The 19,009-nt window shown below is 45.5% G+C and overlaps 1 protein-coding gene across 3 annotated transcripts in view; it reads left to right on the forward strand.

Annotated features, from left to right (window-relative positions):
- The window catches only part of DRC3 (dynein regulatory complex subunit 3), a 160,115-nt gene that overhangs the window by 56,985 nt on the left and 84,121 nt on the right, over positions 1-19,009 (forward strand). For all 3 annotated transcript variants that reach the window (XM_069210086.1, XM_069210088.1, XM_069210087.1), the window contains one exon: positions 1,446-1,592. In XM_069210086.1, coding sequence (XP_069066187.1) covers positions 1,446-1,592 — 147 coding nt within the window. The remainder of the gene's footprint in view (positions 1-1,445; positions 1,593-19,009) is intronic.

Consider the following 19,009-nt stretch of genomic DNA (forward strand, 5'->3'; position numbering starts at 1 on the left):
TTGCGGAGTGCTCCTCCTCAGTAGAGGATACAATAAAAATGAAAATAATGAGGCTTGGGCTTTCATCTTTATACTGATTTCACAGATGGAGGATGTGTATTTCAAGTCTGCTTCATTAGAACTGGTTTGGGCCCTGGACAGGTGGCCTGTCCTGGCAGCCTTCCACACCTGGACCTTCACTGCAGCGATGCTCTGCTCAGCAGGACAGTCTCCAGATGGAGTGAGCATCACTGAAGCACAAACAGGTGTGTGCATGTTGCACCCAGCTACATACAACCATTCTTCACAGAGATCTGGAAGAGGGACAAAAATCAGTGCCCCTCTAAAGGACTCCTTTCTCTAACAACTGATTCTGCAGGTGTCATCTAGCATCCCACTCCTTCTCCTTAGCAACAGCTGAAATTAGAGTAACTTACAACCCAAAGTATCATGAAGGGCCCTGGCACTTCTAAACAAAGCCTGCCTCTTATTTCCTCACTATAGCATCTGGTGTTCTACCCTTCCATCAAGGAGATGCCAGCAATGCACTAACTGTCTGGGGAAATAAGCCTTCCCTCCGTCTTGTACTCTAGTCCAGACTGTGGGCTTCCAAAATGGAACCTGAGGCCTGCATCACCTGTGTCCGGCACACTATCATTCCTTGCACACACTCCCATAAGTACAGTGCTCGGGGTGCCGGAGTTCAGGATTATGGGTTAATCGTGAGCAAGGGAACTTCAGATGAATGGTCCTGTAAGTGTGTTTTCATGTCTGACAGGTAAAAAGGCATGTCACTATAATTCACCAAATATGACAAACTGCCACCACCGCAATTCATGTATCCAACCCCTGACAGTGATGGTAGGCCTCGGTAAATAGGAGGGTGCGCTTGGTGGCTCCTCCTTGTTCAGGACAAGGCCCAGAACCTTTCACCTTCAAAGACTAGGCCTAGCTCAATGCGTGTACATGGGATCGGTGTGTGACATAACAAAAAATTCAAAAACCAGGATCACAGGTCATTCAGTTAAGGCATGCCAGGCAGGGGATATGACCATACTTCATGCAGGGGACAGTCTGTCACAATACTTTGTGTGTCAGTCTCCACAATCATTCTCTCCGTGGACCTTTGTGCCAAGCTGTCAAACAACTTTGCAAACCAACATTGAGCAAATTTGGAATTAAATTGCTTAAAAAATGCTTTACATCCCTTGCCTTACAAAAGTACTGGACATCTTTTACAAGTGGCATTTCCCATTCTTTCCTTCTCCCTGCACTTCTTTCCCCTTTTCCTCTATGAAACATTGGAAGGCAATACCTTCAGTACTTACTGTATGTGATCTAGCCTCATATATTCTAATCTAAAATACAATAAATCATTGTTCTGTTTGTTCTGACTATTGAATTGCATGGCGGGAGCAACTTTATGTTCAGGACAATTCACATCACTGTTTGCCTTCTTCATGCAGCTAATCTATCTCCGAGGCTTCAAAGATTTACGAACATTGAACATTGCTGGGAATCCTATTTGTGACAATGAGCAACACAAAGTGTTTATTGCAGCCCACATTCCCCAGCTCGTCTACTTGGACTTCAGGTTAATAGATCACAATGTTGTGAGTATCAACCAAAAAGCTCTAGAATGTAATTATGATTCAATGTGGTTCTCTGAAGTGAACAAACAAGAGTGAAAAGAAGCAGTTTGACGCAAAGCCCTACATGTTGGTCTTCTATAGCATGCCTATGGTTTTAGTTAGGAGCTTATGTAGGTGTAGTGCATTACAAAGCCTGATGGAGGTCATAACACAATTAGGTGACACTATTTGTACTTATATCAATTTCACTTCAGCGCAGGGTGGTTATACTTTAATTAGGACACTTGTCTGCAGGACACATATACTTTTAAAGTGGTATTTATGCCACTTCTGTGCAAATGGAGAAAACTCTCACGGTGTGGCATTCATTAGTTTTTGTTTATTAAAAAACTAAAACCTGCTTTGGATTTCGTTTTTGAAAAAAACAAAAACAAATAAAAACTTTGACGGGCAGTACTATCATTTTGAGGCATCCATCAAACCTTTAACTCATTGACATGCACAGCCATGAGTGCAGTACCGGTCAATGACTAGAGATTTCTGCTGGGCAGGCTGACATCTCTAAATTCAGGGTTTGACTGCTCAGACAGGGCGACAGAGTATATTATTCAGTCCCCCTGACGGAGTGCAATCCATACTAAGACTAAGACCTGATTGAAAGTTTGGTAGAAGGGTACTCTGTGACATAGACATGACAAATAACCTATCCACATTATCATAAGTGCATTAGGAGTTATAACAATTGGATATCAGAGAGAGACAAGATGGCGGCTGCGAGAGCAGCTGTGTGCGAGTCCACACTCTCCTAGCTCAAATTACTTGATGAATCTAAGAACGCGGTCGACTTTTCATGAATGGGAACCTGTGGCTGTGTTAACAGGGGTGACTAATTTTTTGAAGCACATAGGCGGGTTATTTCAACTTTCACGGCGCACGGAGTTTTGGCAGAGCACTGGCCCGGAGGATTATAGCTGCAGTCAAACAAGCCAGCTGGGGGCTGCTACGGCGCAGTTGGCCTCTGGATGCAGACTGGCTTAATGGTAATCAACTACGAGACCGCCAGCTGGGAATGGCGCCAAAGGTTCTCTTCCAGAGAATCCTCATCAATAGTCATAAACACTGAATATTCCCGCCCACGTGCATGGGCCTCGGAGCATATATAAACACACATGTATATGTATCAAATGTATATAAAAAATAATAATTGTAGTAGAGAATATTAGTACAAATATATTATATACATGTGTAAACAATAATGCAGTCTATGTTGAAAAACAGGCAAAAAATTCTTTATTTTTGGTGATTTTTTTTTTATTAATTAAACTCTTCAATTATAGGAAAAAGCTTTTCTGCAATCAAATTAGAAAGCATAGAAAGCTCAAACAATCCACTGAAAAATAAAAAACTACATTGAAAATAAAGGAGCATTATTAGCCAATAGGCTGCATGCATGTTAACACAGCAGAACCAAAAAACTGGCCTTTAAGGCCCTGAGCACCTCCAGTATCCCACCATGTCTCAGGGGTGAAAGTGAAGTGACATTTGGTTCACAGTTAGGTCATTTCTTTTTTCCAGCTCCTTCTGTGAGGATCCTGGAGCATTGAGCTCTCAATTTTTTCTGATTTTTTTTTGCCAGAAAAATCCTTTGAAAACATTATTTCTCTGCTTAACTTGACGTTTTACCTTACTACCTGAGTAAAGTAACATTTTTTCCCTAAACAATGCCTTCACATATTGTGAAATGCCCTGCTTGTGGCAAAAAGAAGGCCCATCAGAACCTCACTCAGTGTGCATAGTGTGTTTGCCACAGAGTCACTGTCCTGAGACCTGCAATCACTGTAAAAATCTGTCTAAGAGAACTTTAAAAGACAGAGAAAGGATTTGTCTGCATGGGCTACATGAGTGAGAGAAAACAGCATCCTCCTCTCTTCAAAAGAAGATCTTCAGAGACAATGACTCTTCTGACAAGCAGCGAGTAAGATCAACATCAGCTGGTAGGAAAATTCCTGTTTTATCGCCATCGACGTCATCGCTTCTGTCGTCACATCAACATCGTCAACCGACGTCCAGGAGTACTCCTCCGTCGACAGCAATTCAGACGACATCGAGGGACAACATGACATCGAGAAAACAACTCCCTCATTGGGACAGTTCTCAGTCGACGGCCACCTACTGATCGACGTCGAGTAAGCACAGGAGTGCTCAGACGCGGCCAAAGGCAGACCAAGATCTTCTGACGTCAAAACATCCAACGTCAAAGTCGTCCTCAAGGGCAAGGTCGAGGTCTCCGTTGACAACAAAACGCCACTCGACGTCAAGGCACTCGCCACCGTTGGGCCATCGCTCGACATCAAGGTGGTCAACGTCGAAACCTACCCCACCGTTGGGTCATCAGTCACCGTCGAGACATTCATTGTCGAGACTAGAGAAGTCAGGAAGGTCACATTCAACGTCGAGGGTTCAACGATCTCCGTCGACGACATTACATCGTCGTTCGACATCGAGACACTCTTCACCTTTGACGGTTGCATCACAAATGGCTTCTCAACGTTCCAGTCGTCAAAAGAAGGCGACAGGGCAAACTTCACCTGCTGAGACGACTTTACCTCCTCAGGACCCGGTTGTCGCTATACCAAGTAGATCATCTGTGGCATCCTCAAGGGCCTCATGTCAATGACAGCTCTCGCCCATAAATCTGTCTCCGAGATGATTGGAAAGCCTTAATAAAACTCCGGCTCATCAATCTCCAGACCTGCAATATTCCCAACTATATTTTCCCTCTGCTTCTTTTCCACAAACACCATCTCCAACAACTCCTGCCAAACGGACGACAATGCCATCCTCTGACCAGCCCGATTCACGACGGCCGCGTAGTCCATCATGGTTGCGCACAAGGAGTAGATCGCATTTCAGACAAAGATCAAGATCTCGGGTCTCTAGGTCCCGTCACCAGAGACGTAGATCCCCTTCATGGTCCACGGCTTCTGACTCTTCGATTAGAGACTATTCGCCTACTCTGACAAATACTCCTCCGACAAGAGTTTCTCCAGTGGATGATATAACCACTTTCAATGAAGTGTTGGTTAGAGGAGCCCAGAAACTCAATATAGACATTCCGGAACCAACAACATCATCATCTGTAAATTTGGAAACGCTACACCATCGTACTTCTTCCAGGCAGCTGCTACCATTAGTCCCTGGTCTTCTGCAGCCAGCCATTGTCACTTTTCTGACACCAGCAACCCTGCGTGCAGCGCCAGCGGGGATCCTAAAGAAATATAAGGCCCCAGACAAGGATCCTTTATTTCTCAGAGCGGATCCTCCACCGGACTCGGTCATTCTAGCTGCCTCCCGAAAGACCCATTCGGTGGCCTCTTCCTCAACGGTCCCTCCAGATAAGGAGATCAAACATCTGGATTCGTTAGGTAGGAAAATGTGTGGTACCTCAGCAGCTTTTATGAAGGTCTCTAGCGCCTATGCACTTTTAGGAAGATACAACCATTCTTTGTGGGACTCTCTGAACAGGTTTGTAGACAAATTGCAGAGAGAAGACAGACAGGATTTCCAAGAGATCCTTCAGGAAGGAGGTCTAGTAGCCAACCAAGAAATCAATGCGGCTGCGGATGGCTCAGGCTTAGCGGCTCATGGATATGCACATGGCATATGTGCAAGAAGTTCATCTTGGCTGCGCCTCACAGGTTTAAAACAGGAGGCTCAACATTACATCCTCAACCTGCCATTCACTGGGAACTCTTTGTTTGGGACCCATACAGTTGATGAGATGGCCAAAATGAAGTCGCAGTTAGACACTCTGAAAGCTGTAGGGCTAGACTGACGTAAGGAATACCGAAGAAAGTATAGGCCATATGATAGGCGTCCTTAACAGCAGAGGGTTCAAACCCCTCGTTGGCCTCAAAGGCCACAGCAAAGACAAGGACGACTGTTCTGTCAGTCCCGCAAGATAACAAGAGAACGTGGTTCAAGTAGGCAAAATCAGTCTACCCTCAGAACATTGGGCAAACAATGAGAACTCGCTTCCCCTGATGCTGTCAACCACTCCAGTGGGGGGAAGTATTGCGAATTACGTAAACGAGTGGCCCGCCATAACACACGACAAATGGGTGCTAAATATTGTCAAGAATGGGTATTCTCTACGCTTCAAGTCTACTCCTCCTCTGGTGCCACCAACAAAAACAAAGTGTCTCGCCAGTCTTTGTTACAAAAAGAGGTTATCATTCTGCTACAAAAACCAGCTATTGAAAAAGTTCCACCTTCGCAAAGAGGAAATGGAGTGTACTCCCGCTATTTCTTAGTATAAAAGAAAGGTCAAGACAGGGTTTTCAGACCCATTTTGGATTTGTGACATCTAAACAAGTACATTCAAAAAGAAAAGTTCAGAATGTTGGCCCTTCATCAGATTTTTCCTCCGCTCCATCAAGGGGACTGGATATGTTCATAGATCTAGAGCAGTGTTGTCCAACCTTTTTATCGCCGCGGACCGGTAAATGTTTGATAATTTTTCCGTGGCCCGCTTGTCCCATTGTGTGACAAGCGGGCCACGGAAAAATGATCAAACATTTACCGCCCACCACAGTGGGGTGGCCCGGTGCTGATTGATCCACGGACCGGCACCGGTCCGCGGCCCGGGGGTTGGGGAACACTGATCTAGAGGATGCATATTTTCACATCCCGGTTATAGAGAAATATTGCAAATTCCTTTGCTTTGTAGTTGCATCCCATCATTACCAATTCAGAGTACTGCTCTTCGGGCTAAAAATCAGCTCCTCAAACATTCTCCAAATGTGTAGCAACAATAGCAGCACACTTGAGAAAGAAGAATATCTTAATTTACCCATATCTCGACGATTGGTTACTAAAAGGCAGCACTGCAGAGCAAACTTTGAACCACTTCAAGATTGTTTTGGGCACCTTCAACACTCTAGGTCTGCAGGTCAACCTTCAAAAGTCCATACTAACTCCAACACAGAGGCACCATTACCTAGGGGCAATACTGGACACCAATCTAGAAAGAGTGTAACCTTCGGATGAGAGACTATTTTCAATAGCACAGAAGTGTCACATCATTCTTCACACTCTACGACCTACAGTCAGGCAAATAGCATCGCTACTGGGCTCCATGGCCTCCTGCATCTTCATTGTCCCGAATGCTAGATTACGCATGAGGCCTCTTCAGGAGAACCTGGATGATCAGTGGAGTCAACTTACAGCCAGATAGAAAGACAGAATAATCCTCTCACCTGTGGCAAAAACGTCGCTACAGTGGTGACTCGCCGACAACATCTGTTAGTAGGGGTTCCTTTTCATCAGAGCACTCCTACCGAGACCCTTGTAACGGAAGCATCACTACAGGGTTGGGGAGTTCACATGGGTCCTCTCCAAGCCCAAGGCCTCTGGTCGAAAAAGGAACAGCATTACCACATCAGTCTGCTGGAGCTGAGGGCAGTTTATCTGGCTCTCAAGTCGTTTTATCCATCCATCAAGGGCAATGCATTATAATGTACTATTTAAACAGACAAGGGGCACCAGATCTTGCCCTCTGTCTCGAGAATCACAAACCATCTGGCACTGGTTACTAGCGAGGAGACTGTCAATCACAGTGGTTCACCTGCTGGGGGAACAAAACACAAAAGCGGATTCCCTAAGCCGAAATCTGTCAGACTCGCATGACTGGGTGCTTCACAACAACGTCATAGCTGAAATTTTTCAAATAAGGGGGCATCCTCAATTAGATCTGTTTGCAGATTAAACCAACAAAAAATGGCCAGACTTCGCATCCAGGTTATACCGACCAGAGACGAATGGAAATGCCCTGTTAATAGATTGGACAAGGACATTTCTCACCGCTTTTCCACCCCTTCCCCTAATTCCCACAGTGGTCAACAAACTTTACAGGTCCAGAACCAGGATGATACGAATAGCCCCAGAATGGCCTCGCCAATATTGGTACAAAGATCTCCTCCAGTTGTCAGAAAAACCTCACAGGAGGTCGCCGTGCAGACCATATCTTCTCCACATATTAGAAGGGAAAGTTCTACATCCCAATCTTCCCTCGCTGAGCTTGACGGCATGGCTCCTGAATTCTTGCAGTATGGGCATCTTGGCCTCTCACAGGAATGGTGCATACAGAATGATTTCAATCCTATGCTGGCTCAAGTGGAGGTTATTCTGCCCTACCCCCTTCACCTTGCGAACTCACGACTGCAGTTTTCCTCCATTAAGGTACATTTGCCTGCCATTACGGCTTATTGTAAATCGCCCTCACAAAAGTCATTCTTTACAATGCCAGTGGTTAAGGATTTTTTAGAGGGTTAGAAAAAAGTTCTTCCACCAATGCATACACCATCACCTCCATGGGAATTGAATGTGGTCTTTTCTAGACTTATGGCCACTCCTTTGGAGCCCATTCACAAAGCTTCTTTGCAACATCTTATGTGGAAGACAGCTTTTCTTGTTGCCATTACTTCGGCTAGAAGGGTCAGTGAAATTCAGGCTCCCTATTCAAAAGAACCCTATACAGTTTTTCATGATAACATAGTAGTTCTATACGGCTGGGTCCAAACTGGGGTGGCATGGTAAGCAAAAGAACGATGGATTAAACCCAGATCTATGACTGGGGGTGAGTGTTTGACAATGTTCAGCATTCCGTCCATCACTTGTTGTTTTTGCTTTGTCACCCTAAGTGGGAAGGGTATGCCCAGACGTGGGTCCTGTGCTTCCCATGCCACTGGATTCAAGCTAGCCTGGCTGATGAGGGGTGAAACCCCGAAACCGGTCCCAGGATGCTTGTTTCCGGTCCAGTGAGGACCTGGCTTGGCAGTTCGGGCTGGACTGTTCCCATGAGGAACAGGGTCAAGACTGATTTGCATATGGCTGGGTCCAAACTGGGGTGGCATGGTAAGCAAAAGAACGATGGATTAAACCCAGATCTATGACTGGGGGTGAGTGTTTGACAATGTTCAGCATTCCGTCCATCACTTGTTGTTTTTGCTTTGTCGCCCTAAGTGGGAAGGGTATGCCCAGACGTGGGTCCCGTGCTTCCCATGCCACTGGATTCAAGCTAGCCTGGCTGATGAGGGGTGAAACCCCAAAACCGGTCCCAGGATACTTGTTTCCGGTCCAGTGAGGACCTGGCTTGGCAGTTCGGGCTGGACTGCTCCCATGAGGAACAGGGTCAAGACTGATTTGCATATGGCTGGGTCCAAACTGGGGTGGCATGGTAAGCAAAAGAACGATGGATTAAACCCAGATCTATGACTGGGGGTGAGTGTTTGACAATGTTCAGCATTCCGTCCATCACTTGTTTTTGCTTTGTCGCCCTAAGTGGGAAGGGTATGCCCAGACGTGGGTCCCGTGCTTCCCATGCCACTGGATTCATGCTAGCCTGGCTGATGAGGGGTGAAACCCCGAAACCGGTCCCAGGATGCTTGTTTCCGGTCCAGTGAGGACCTGGCTTGGCAGTTCGTGCTGGACTGTTCCCATGAGGAACAGGGTCAAGACTGATTTGCATATGGCTGGGTCCAAACTGGTGTGGCATGGTAAGCAAAAGAACGATGGATTAAACCCAGATCTATGACTGGGGGTGAGTGTTTGACAATGTTCAGGATTCCGTCCATCACTTGTTTTTTTCTATGGACCCACCCAAAGTTTTTACCTAAGGTGTTTTCGGACTTCCATATTAATCAAATCATATCGCTTCCAACTTACTTTCCCAAACCGGCTACTCCAGCAGAGAGAACATTGCACTCGCTGGACTTGAAGAGGGTGATAAAAGTTTATCTTGATAAGACTAAGAGCATCAGACAATCTGATCGCTTGTTTGTAAACTATGGACACTATGGGACAAACTATGGGAACAGGCTGGGCGGCCTCAAAACAAGCGATTTCTAGATGGATAGTTTAATGTATTTAGACTGCCCACCAATTGGCTAACATACAATTGGCTGCCAAGCCTAAAGCTCATTCTACAAGAGACAAGGCAGCGACGATAGCACTTCTTAGGAATGTACCCATCTCTGAAATTTGGAAGGCTGCAACATGGAGATCGGTGCATACCTTTACAAGACATTAATGTCTGGATTCAGATTCTAAAACAGACACTCAACTTGGTCCGGCTTCATTAAGCTCTTATTAACTAAGAAAAATAGACTGCTGGTGCTTCTGTCTCTCCGTCCGCAGGGGTATGGGATGGGCTTGCTAATCTATTCATTGTTTATGACTATTGATGAGGATCCCCTGGAAGAGAAGGATAAGTTACTTACCTGTAAATCCTAGTTCTCTTCCAGGGGTATCCTCATCAAAGACATAAACAACCCACTCTCCTCCCTGGACATGATTTTGGTGGTACAGCAGTAGTCATTTGTCTAATCTATCTCTCCTTAGCACCGTAAAAAAGATACTGACCTAACTGTGAACCAACTGTCACCTCACTTTCACCCCTGAGGCATGGTGGGATACTGGAGGTGCTCAGGGCCTCGACTCCTTCGCTGCCAGGCCTTTTCCCCCTCAGGTGCCAGGCCTTTTTTTGGCTATTTGGGGCAGTTTGCGCTTAGGCCCTCATAACTTTTTGTCCACATAAGCTACCCACGCCAAATTTGCGTCCTTTTTTTCCAACATCCTAGGGATTCTAGAGGTACCCAGAGTTTGTGGGTGGCTCTGAAGGAGACCAAGAAATTAACCAAAATACAGCGACAATTTTTTTTTTTTTTTTTTTAAAGGGGGAAAAGGGCTGCAGAAGAAGGATTGTGTTTTTTTCCCCTCAAAATGGCATCAACAAAGGGTTTGCGGTGCTAAAATCACCATCTTCCCAGCTTTCAGGAACAGGCAGACTTGAATCAAAAAACCCTATTTTTCATCTAAATTTTGGCATTTTATTGGGACATACCCCATTTTTACTTCCAGTTAGGGACAGAAATGGGTATGAAACCAATGCTGGATCCCAGAAAGCTAAACATTTCTAAAAAGTAGACAAAATTCGGAATTCAGCAAGGGGTAATTTGTGTAGATCCTACAAGGGTTTCCTACAGAAAATAACAGCTGAAATGAAAAAATATTGAAATTAAGGTAAAACAACAGCCATATTTCTCCACATTTTACTTTTTCCTGCGATGTCAGATTTTTTAAAGCAATATACCGTTACGTCTGCTGGACTCTTCTGGTTGCGGGGATATATAGGGCTTGTAGGTTCATCAATAACCCTAGGTACCCAGAGCCAATAAATGAGCTGCACCTTGCAATGGGTTTTCATTTTATAATGGGTATACAGCAATTCATGTGCTGAAATATAAAGAGTGAAAAATAGGTATCAAGAAAACCTATGTATTTCCATAATGGGCACAAGATAAGGTGTTGAGAAGCAGTGGTTATTTGCACATATCTGAATTCCGTAGTGCCCATACTAGCATGTGAATTACAGTGCATTTCTCAAATAGACATCTTTTTTACTCACTGTCTTACATCTGGAAGGAAAAATTGTAGAGAAAGAAAGGGGCAATAACAGTTGTTATGCTATTGTGTGTTCCCCCAAGTCTCCCGATAAAAATTGTACCTCACTTGCATGGGTAGGCCTAATGTTCACGCCAGGAAACGTAACATAGACACTTCACACTTTTACATTGAAATCTGATGTGTTTATTGCAAAGTGCCTAGCTGTAGATTTTGGCCTCTAGCTCAGCCAGCACCTAGGGAAACCTACCAAACCTGCGCATTTTTGAAAACTAGACACCTACAGGAATCGAATATGGGGTGACTTGTGGAGCTCTCACTAGGCTCTGTTACCCAGAATCCTTTGCAAACCTCAAAATGTGGCCCAAAAAAACACTTTTTCCTCTCCTTTTGTTGACAGAAAGTTCTGGAATCTGAGAGGAGTCATGAATTTCCTTCCACCCAGCGTTCCCCCAAGTCTCCCGATAAAAATGGTACCTCACTTGTGTGGGTAGGCCTCGTGCTCGCGACAGGAAATACCCCAAAACACTATCTGGACACAATACAAAACTACCTGTTTTTGCGGGGAGCACCTGCGTTTTTGGTCCTGGGCTCAGCAGCCATCTACAGACATTTCTGAAAACTAGACACCCAAGGGAGTCCAGGGAGGTGTGACTTGCGTGGATCCCCCAATGTTTTCTTACCCAGAATGCTCAGCAAACCTCAAATTAGGTAACAAATCACATTTTTACCACATTTCTGTGTGGGGTCACCGCACCGGGACAAATTTCCTACCACCCAACGTTCCCCTCAGTCTCCCGGTAAAAATGATACCTCACTTGTGTAGGTGGGCCAAGTGCCTGTGACAGGGAAGAGCCAAAAACATGTCAAAATTGAGAGGGAACCAAAGCGGGTCCCAAAGGGCAGTTTGAAAAATACTATTTTTAGGCTGAGAAGTGCAGCAGAATTTTTATCGGTATAGATGAGACAATGTTGGGTGGTAGGAACTTTTTGGATTCCTGCAGGTTCCGGAAGGTTCCATCACAAAAATGTCAGAAAAATTTGTGATTTCCATCAAAGTTGGAGGTTTGCAGGGCATTGTGGGTAAGAAAAATGTGAAGCACACCACCCTGGAATCAACCAGATGTTTAGTTTTCAGATGTGTCTAGGTCTTGTGGATTTTTCTACATGGCAGCGTCCCAAAGTCCAAAAAGTGCAGCCCTCACCACTGGGGGCCGATTTAGAGAGTTACCACGCTCTCATGGCCCAAATGTAAAACCAGAATCCAATTAATCAAACGTCCTCTTGCTTGGCGTGGGATAAGATGTTTTAGTGTGCGGGGGAGAGATGAAAGACTGTTACCCCCTTCATTTGGGATGGGGGCATAACCATGCCCATACTGGTTGGTAGCCACCACCCCACTATTTGTTTTTTAAATTCCCTGGCATCTAGTAGATTTTGTACCCCACCCGGGTGTGGATTGGGGGTAATTACCCAATCTGCCCACTGGTAGGCAGAACAACTTTGGCCCCATTTATTTGGGGTGGGGGTATGGCCACCCCCACCCTCTCATTTTGAAAAAAAAAAATCTTCCCTGGTCTCTGGTGGGCTTTCTGCCCCTCTTGGGGGCAGATGGGCCGTCCAAAAATAGGGCGATCTGCCCCCAAAGGGGGCAGATATAGTCAACAGCAATGAGCCCCCATGGAGAGAGTCCCTTGGCCAAGGGGCTACCCCCCATACAAAACACACACATACACACACAGCAATCCCTGGTGTCTAGTGGTTTCTGTCCCCTTTGGGGGCAGATTGGCCTAACAAAAATAGGCCGATCGGCTCCCAAGGGGGGCAGAAATGACCTAAATACAATTTGGCCCCCAGAGGAGCGACCATTGCCTAAGGGGTCGCTCTCCATACATAAAAACATAAAGTAAATAAATATATATATATATCCCTGGTGTTTAGAGGATTCTTCCCCCCCCCCCACCGCCCGGGGGCAGAAAAGCCCTAAAAATATTTTGCTCCCCTTATGCGTAAGTATGATAACAAAAATAATTCCTAGTGTCTAGTGGTTTCTGCCCCCCGGGGGTCAGATTGGCCTAATTATATTAGGCCGATCTGTCCACGGGGGCGAGAATGGCTTAAAAGTAATTTGGCCCCCCAAGGAGCGACCCTTGCCTAAGGGGTCACTCCCCACATATTAAAAAAAAAATACCCCTGGTGTCTAGGGGTTTTCCTCAAACCGGGAGTCACAAGAGAAAGGGCCAGCCAGACCGTGTTTTCCCCTTTCAGAGGACCAGCTGCAGGAAGTGATGAAGGACGGTGAACCTTCCCGGTCGACAGAGCTAGCAGAGATCAAGTAACACAGGTCCTTGGATTGCAAACAGGCACTATGGCCATTTCTCCTCAGGTCAGTGTTGGCAATTGTTTGCTCTTAGCCGCAAATGTGTATTTGCCTGCAGGTTGTTGTAGCTCAAGCACAGAAATTAACATAGAGACCAAAGTTAATGCAAATGAAGCCGCTAATGCTCGAGACGAAACAGAGTCCTTAATTTTGAGATCTGAGGGTATGATTCCTGTTGATAAGAGTAACCTGCAATCCGGTCAAAATCAAGGTAATGCTTTATCTAGGTTTGCTGGGGTTAAAGCGGGTAAGTCAGCTGATGTAGGGCAGACTTAGTCTGGAGAGAACTTTTTGTCCTTGTTGGACCGTTCTAGGGATTCAGATGATTCCAGCTTTTGGCAGAGGAAGACTCTGATAGAAGCCACAGTACTTCTGCCGGTGGGGTTGAGTGACAGTCCGAGTTAGGAAATTGGAGAAAGTAGGCTCAGGGGAATCTGTGAAGGGGAAAATGGAAAGGCGAAGGACTATAAAGTCTGCTGCCCAAGGGATGCAATGGGACTATTCCTCGATCCAACCAACCTGTGAAAACTGTGATAATCCGCCTCAAGGTTCTCTCTCTCATACATCTGGATCTTCAGAGTCTCCGTCTCTTGATTTGATTTATCGTACTATGATGCAACAGCATAAACAGACTTAATGTGATCAGAGAAAAGGTACAGTTGCCAATAAGAAACTTCAGACATCAGTGAGCAGAATTGCCAAGGCATGTACAGACACTGGTGAACACCTAACTGCAATCCAAACTTGAGCTAGGGCATTAGAGACCAATGTAAGTGCAGTGTTGAATCGGGCCTCTACGCAGGAATTGGAGAAGGTATAGAGGGGAACGATATGAGGACTTTTTTAGTTAAACTATTTAAAGTTGCTTTTCCTGAGCTTGAGAACTGCAATTGGGAGCTGGAGATACAGAGGGCCCATCATTTTCGCTCCTCACAAGAACGCCGAGGGCTGGGGCTGCTGATAGGCAGGTGCAACCCAGGGCCATTATTGTATATTTTGGCAATTTTTTATTAAGGCAGGCGGTGTTTGAGAAGGACCGGGAGGAAGCATATCTATTGAATCCTACCTTACTAAAAACTGTGTACAAAAGCGCTGTGCCTGTGTTCACTTCAGAAATTAAGGCCAAACAGTACTTGGCATTTCTGTCATAAGGGAGAAATGTATTGCTGAATGTGTCATAGCAGGGTAGGGGTAACATCACATGGGGGGTTAAAACTTGCTTTCTACCAAAAGGCTAAATGCTAATGAGCATATCAACTGAGTGCCAGGAGGGGAGGGGTACAAGCAATCCATCTTATAGACCTTGTGGTTTGGCTGTCTTGTGTGGTTGGGTAGGGGGTGAGGTTTGGTGGTTTGGGAGGGAGTGGGGGTTTGTGTCACAGGGTCCTTTCCTCGGGATCTGCACGTTGCTGGACAAAAGGCTCACCTCCCGGCGTCACCAACTCAGAAAGCTATAATAGCACAGAGTTATGGTGAAGCCAGTCGGGGGGAAGGGAATTAGGGAAGGGAACAGCAGGGAGAGAGATCTGAAAATTAAAGGTTAGAACAATATGCATGTACTCACTCATAGAAACGTAAATCATTTATGGACGCCTGACTAAATGTGTCTCCGAGATATCAAATGGAGACCTCTTCTGAAATGAGAGCAAAGCCCCTTCTTTGAAACATGGAACAAAAGTAAAACACGACCTCAGAATCAAGACATGGCAAGAACTTTGAACTATGATTATACACAGAATATCAATCCTGTAACATTTATGTATTCACAACATAAACCTTTGATCATGACTTAGAAAATCTCAAAGACTTAAATATGCTTTTCATATCTTAAGCTATTCAAAGAACAATGAAAACTTTGATTTGTTTGTCTCCAGAAATACTTTCACATTCATAATAATAAATGTCAAAAAGGTTTTACTCATTGAACCTAAAGCACCTTACTTAACACCAGGAAGCGCTTTTACTCAAGTAGTCTAAATCACTTAGATTATTGTGCCAGGAACCTTTTCCTCCTATGAATTGAAGCGCTTTATATCTGTGAACTGGAGTGCCTGAATTATCATGCCAAGAGCGATTTTACATCTAAGAACTGAAGCTCCTGGATTATCATGCCAAGAGCACTTTACATCTAAGAACTGAAGCGCTTGAATTATCATGCCAAGAGCGCTTTACATCTGAGAACTGAAGCGCTTTGAATTACTAAGCCAAAAGAGTGCTTTACATCTGTGAACGGAAACACCTTGAATTACTTGTGCACAAAGCGCATTACCTCTGTGAACTGAAACGCTTTGAATTATTAAGCCAAAAGAGCGCTTTACATCTGTGAACGGAAACACCTTGAATTACTTCGGCACAAAGCGCGTTATCTCTGTGAACTGAAACGCTTTGAATTACTAAGCCAAAAGAGCGCTTTACATCTGTGAACAGAAACACCTTGAATTACTTGTGCACAAAGTGCGTTACCTCTGTGAACTGAAACGCTTTGAATTACTGAGCCAAAAGAGCGCTTTACATCTGGGAACGGAAAAACCTTGAATTACTGTGCGCAAAAGCACGTTAAATCTGTAAACTGAAGCGCTTTGAATTACTGTGCCAAAAGAGCGCTTTACATCTGTGAACGGAAACACCTGGAATTACTGTGCATAAAAGCACGTTCCCTTTTGGAAATAATAACTTCCTCCAAACTTGGATTCAGCAAGGCCTTACCGCTACGAGTACAACCTACTCGTTTTTAATGCACCATGGACTTTGGTTAGACGATACTCTGCCATTCAGAAACTCTGGCCTTCTCCAGAGAAACCTCCACGAGGCCTGGCTGCATCAAAGTCTTCAAAATAGTGAGCACCATGCTTGGGTGTAGTTGGGCCTTATAGGCCTGCCACACCCCAAGATGGCTACTGCCTCTAAAAACATGAGAATTGTAGTCCCTTCATAGAATAGCACTGATAAATGCATCTTGTCCACCAGTGCCCTGAACCTGCAGCTCTGTGAGCTTTGCAACAGGGCAAACAACACTGGTGGTCACCTTTGGAACAAGAGGGAATGGCAAGTGGTGCGCATAAAGCTCCGCAGAGTTGTGCAGCGGAATTTCAGGCGAGACCTGGAATGCGCCTGGCATTATTCCTGACAGTTTCTTTAGCTTTCAGGGAAGGAAGTGGGGCTGACGGTTTGAGGGGAATAGAGGGTGTGGGATGGGTCAAGGGTGGGAGCACACAAGAAAAGTGAGGTCAAAATACGGTAAATTGGCACTGGATGGCAATGAAAAGCAGATACATCCTATTTTTTGGTTAGTGGTGTTTCTAAAATACAAATGGCACACATAACTAGTTTGTGTGTTGCTACGTTAAATATCTGTGGGTTGAACAACAGGAATTAAAGGCGATTTGTGGCAGAAGGTTTAAAATCGCTTTGAACAGATGTTATATGCATACAGGAGACACATATTATAAGTTCTAAGAATCATTTCTTGGAGTTTCCTGGCTATCAATTATTTGCATATACTACGTAGGGGACCACTACTAAAGGGGTAGCTGTAATGGCCCATAATACAATGGTAGAATTGATCCAGAAGTTCACTGATAATTTTGCTCGATGGGTACTGATAGTGTCTAGATGGTGGTATAAGGTTACACTGTGTTCAATTTATGGGTCTAATCTTGAAGATCCCACAACAATTGATTTTATCAGCATTGAGCTTGCGTCTTGGGCAATGCCAATTATTGTATGTGGATGCTTGCATATTCACATTAGCTGTAATTTGCCTATTCAGCACCTAGATCGGAATGATGAGAGAAAGCCCAAAGTATCCGGGGAGTAGACTTTTGTATTAAATCATGGACTGGTGGATATCTGGCAACAATTAAAAGCTTCTGATCCAGGGTACACTCTTTTCCAGCCCCCCCCATAAGAAACACGTTAGGCTAGACTATTGTTTTGTTTTATCTGTGCTGTCTGAGGTGTTAAAGATTGAAAAACATCCTAGAATCATGTCGGATCATAACCCTTTAGTGATAGAAATTAGAGCTTTGAGTGAAAAAAAAACGTGGTCATTTTGATAGGGAGTTACTGTCGGATCAGGAGTATGTTCAACACATGAAGAAATGGATACCAGCCTTTCTGATGGTTACAACTACCTTTGGAATCCTCACCTTATGATTCCTTACCTTATGAATTCACCCTTGCGCCAGCATCCGACGGAAAATCTTCTTCCCAGCTCTCCACATCGACGAGGACATCACAATTGCACGTTTGACGTCACCGTGCCAATAAGAGGTCCTCGCTGGCGTGCTGACGTCAGTTCTCTTTTTTTCGTGCCTTCGCCGTTAACTGTTTTCTCTTAGCTCTCGCTTCTGTTGGAGGTTGCTATCAGAATTGTTAGTTACAATGTCTCCCCCTAGGAAGTCCGGTTTCAAGCCATGCAGAGAGTGCGGGGTCGCATGTTGGTCACTGACCCTCATGAAGATTGCCTTTGGTGTCTTAGCTCTGAGCATGATGTTGAGGAGTGTGTGTCTTGCCAGAGCATGAATATAAAGGTGTTAAAGGAAAGGGAGGCCAAACTTTTTGGCTAAGGCGAAGAAGGGACATAGGAGCCATCGTAGATCCTCTTCCCATGCTTCTTGGAAGAAGCATAAGAAACAGCGCTGTCATGACTCCTGGCGTTGTTCGGCTTGGATCCGATCAAGATCGAGATCTCCATCTCGTTGGCGAAGTGCGATGTGGGAGGCGAGTCCGACGGTGACTCCTCAACCCCAGAGCCCTGAGACTTCTCCGGCGCCGTCTGTCTTTGAGGTTGTGGCGCCTCCGGACAGTCCTCAATTTTCACCTGCTGCTCAGGAGTCTGATGTTCAGCACGCACAGGTGCATCAGGGAGACCAGCGGTATCCTGCCTTCCCGGCTCCGGTAGCGGATCCTGCGTCATTTTTGAATGCCATGTTCTCTATGTTCAATGCGATGGCCCGAGCTGGTGCACCTGCTGGTCCCACGGCTCCATTATCATTTTCGTTGGGCTCCCCTGCTTAGTAAGGCGGCGCCGTTTATGCCATTCTATCTGGCTGAGAGTACCGGACCGGCGCCAGTGACAACGCCTCGAGGCCCTGTGGATCCCATGACGTTGCCTTCTAGATCTATTGCGCCAATTTCATCACCCCGTCAGCCCGCGCTGATGGTGGAGCCGCGAGCATCCTCTGCGCCATTAGGATCCGTGCCAGTGCCGGATCCGAGTGATGGATTCGAACGGAGTCAACCATCCTCTCCTGTTCCACATCAAGTGTTGAAGCGGTGACTTCGACGGCAGCAAATTCCATGTCAACGCCGAGGTTGGAGGCTCGTTTGAGGTCATGCAGGAAGGCCTTGCGGCTCTTACAGGAGGAAGACTATCAAAGGCAGTTGTTGGAGGAAGGAGAGATTGTCGAGCCTTTGGGAGAGTATCAAGGCCTGGAGTCGGCTAGTGCACTGGATACTTCCCCGGAGTGGGACTTGCCTTCACCGGGGGAATTTACGGAGGAGGCAGCTTCTTTTCACACAGCGATCAGGAAGGCAGCGTACTTTTTGGAACTTCCATTGCCTGCTGCGGAAGTTAAGACGAACATTTTAACGG

This window comes from Pleurodeles waltl, chromosome 10, assembly GCF_031143425.1.
Source record: "Pleurodeles waltl isolate 20211129_DDA chromosome 10, aPleWal1.hap1.20221129, whole genome shotgun sequence".
Classification (NCBI taxonomy): Eukaryota; Metazoa; Chordata; class Amphibia; order Caudata; family Salamandridae; genus Pleurodeles; species Pleurodeles waltl.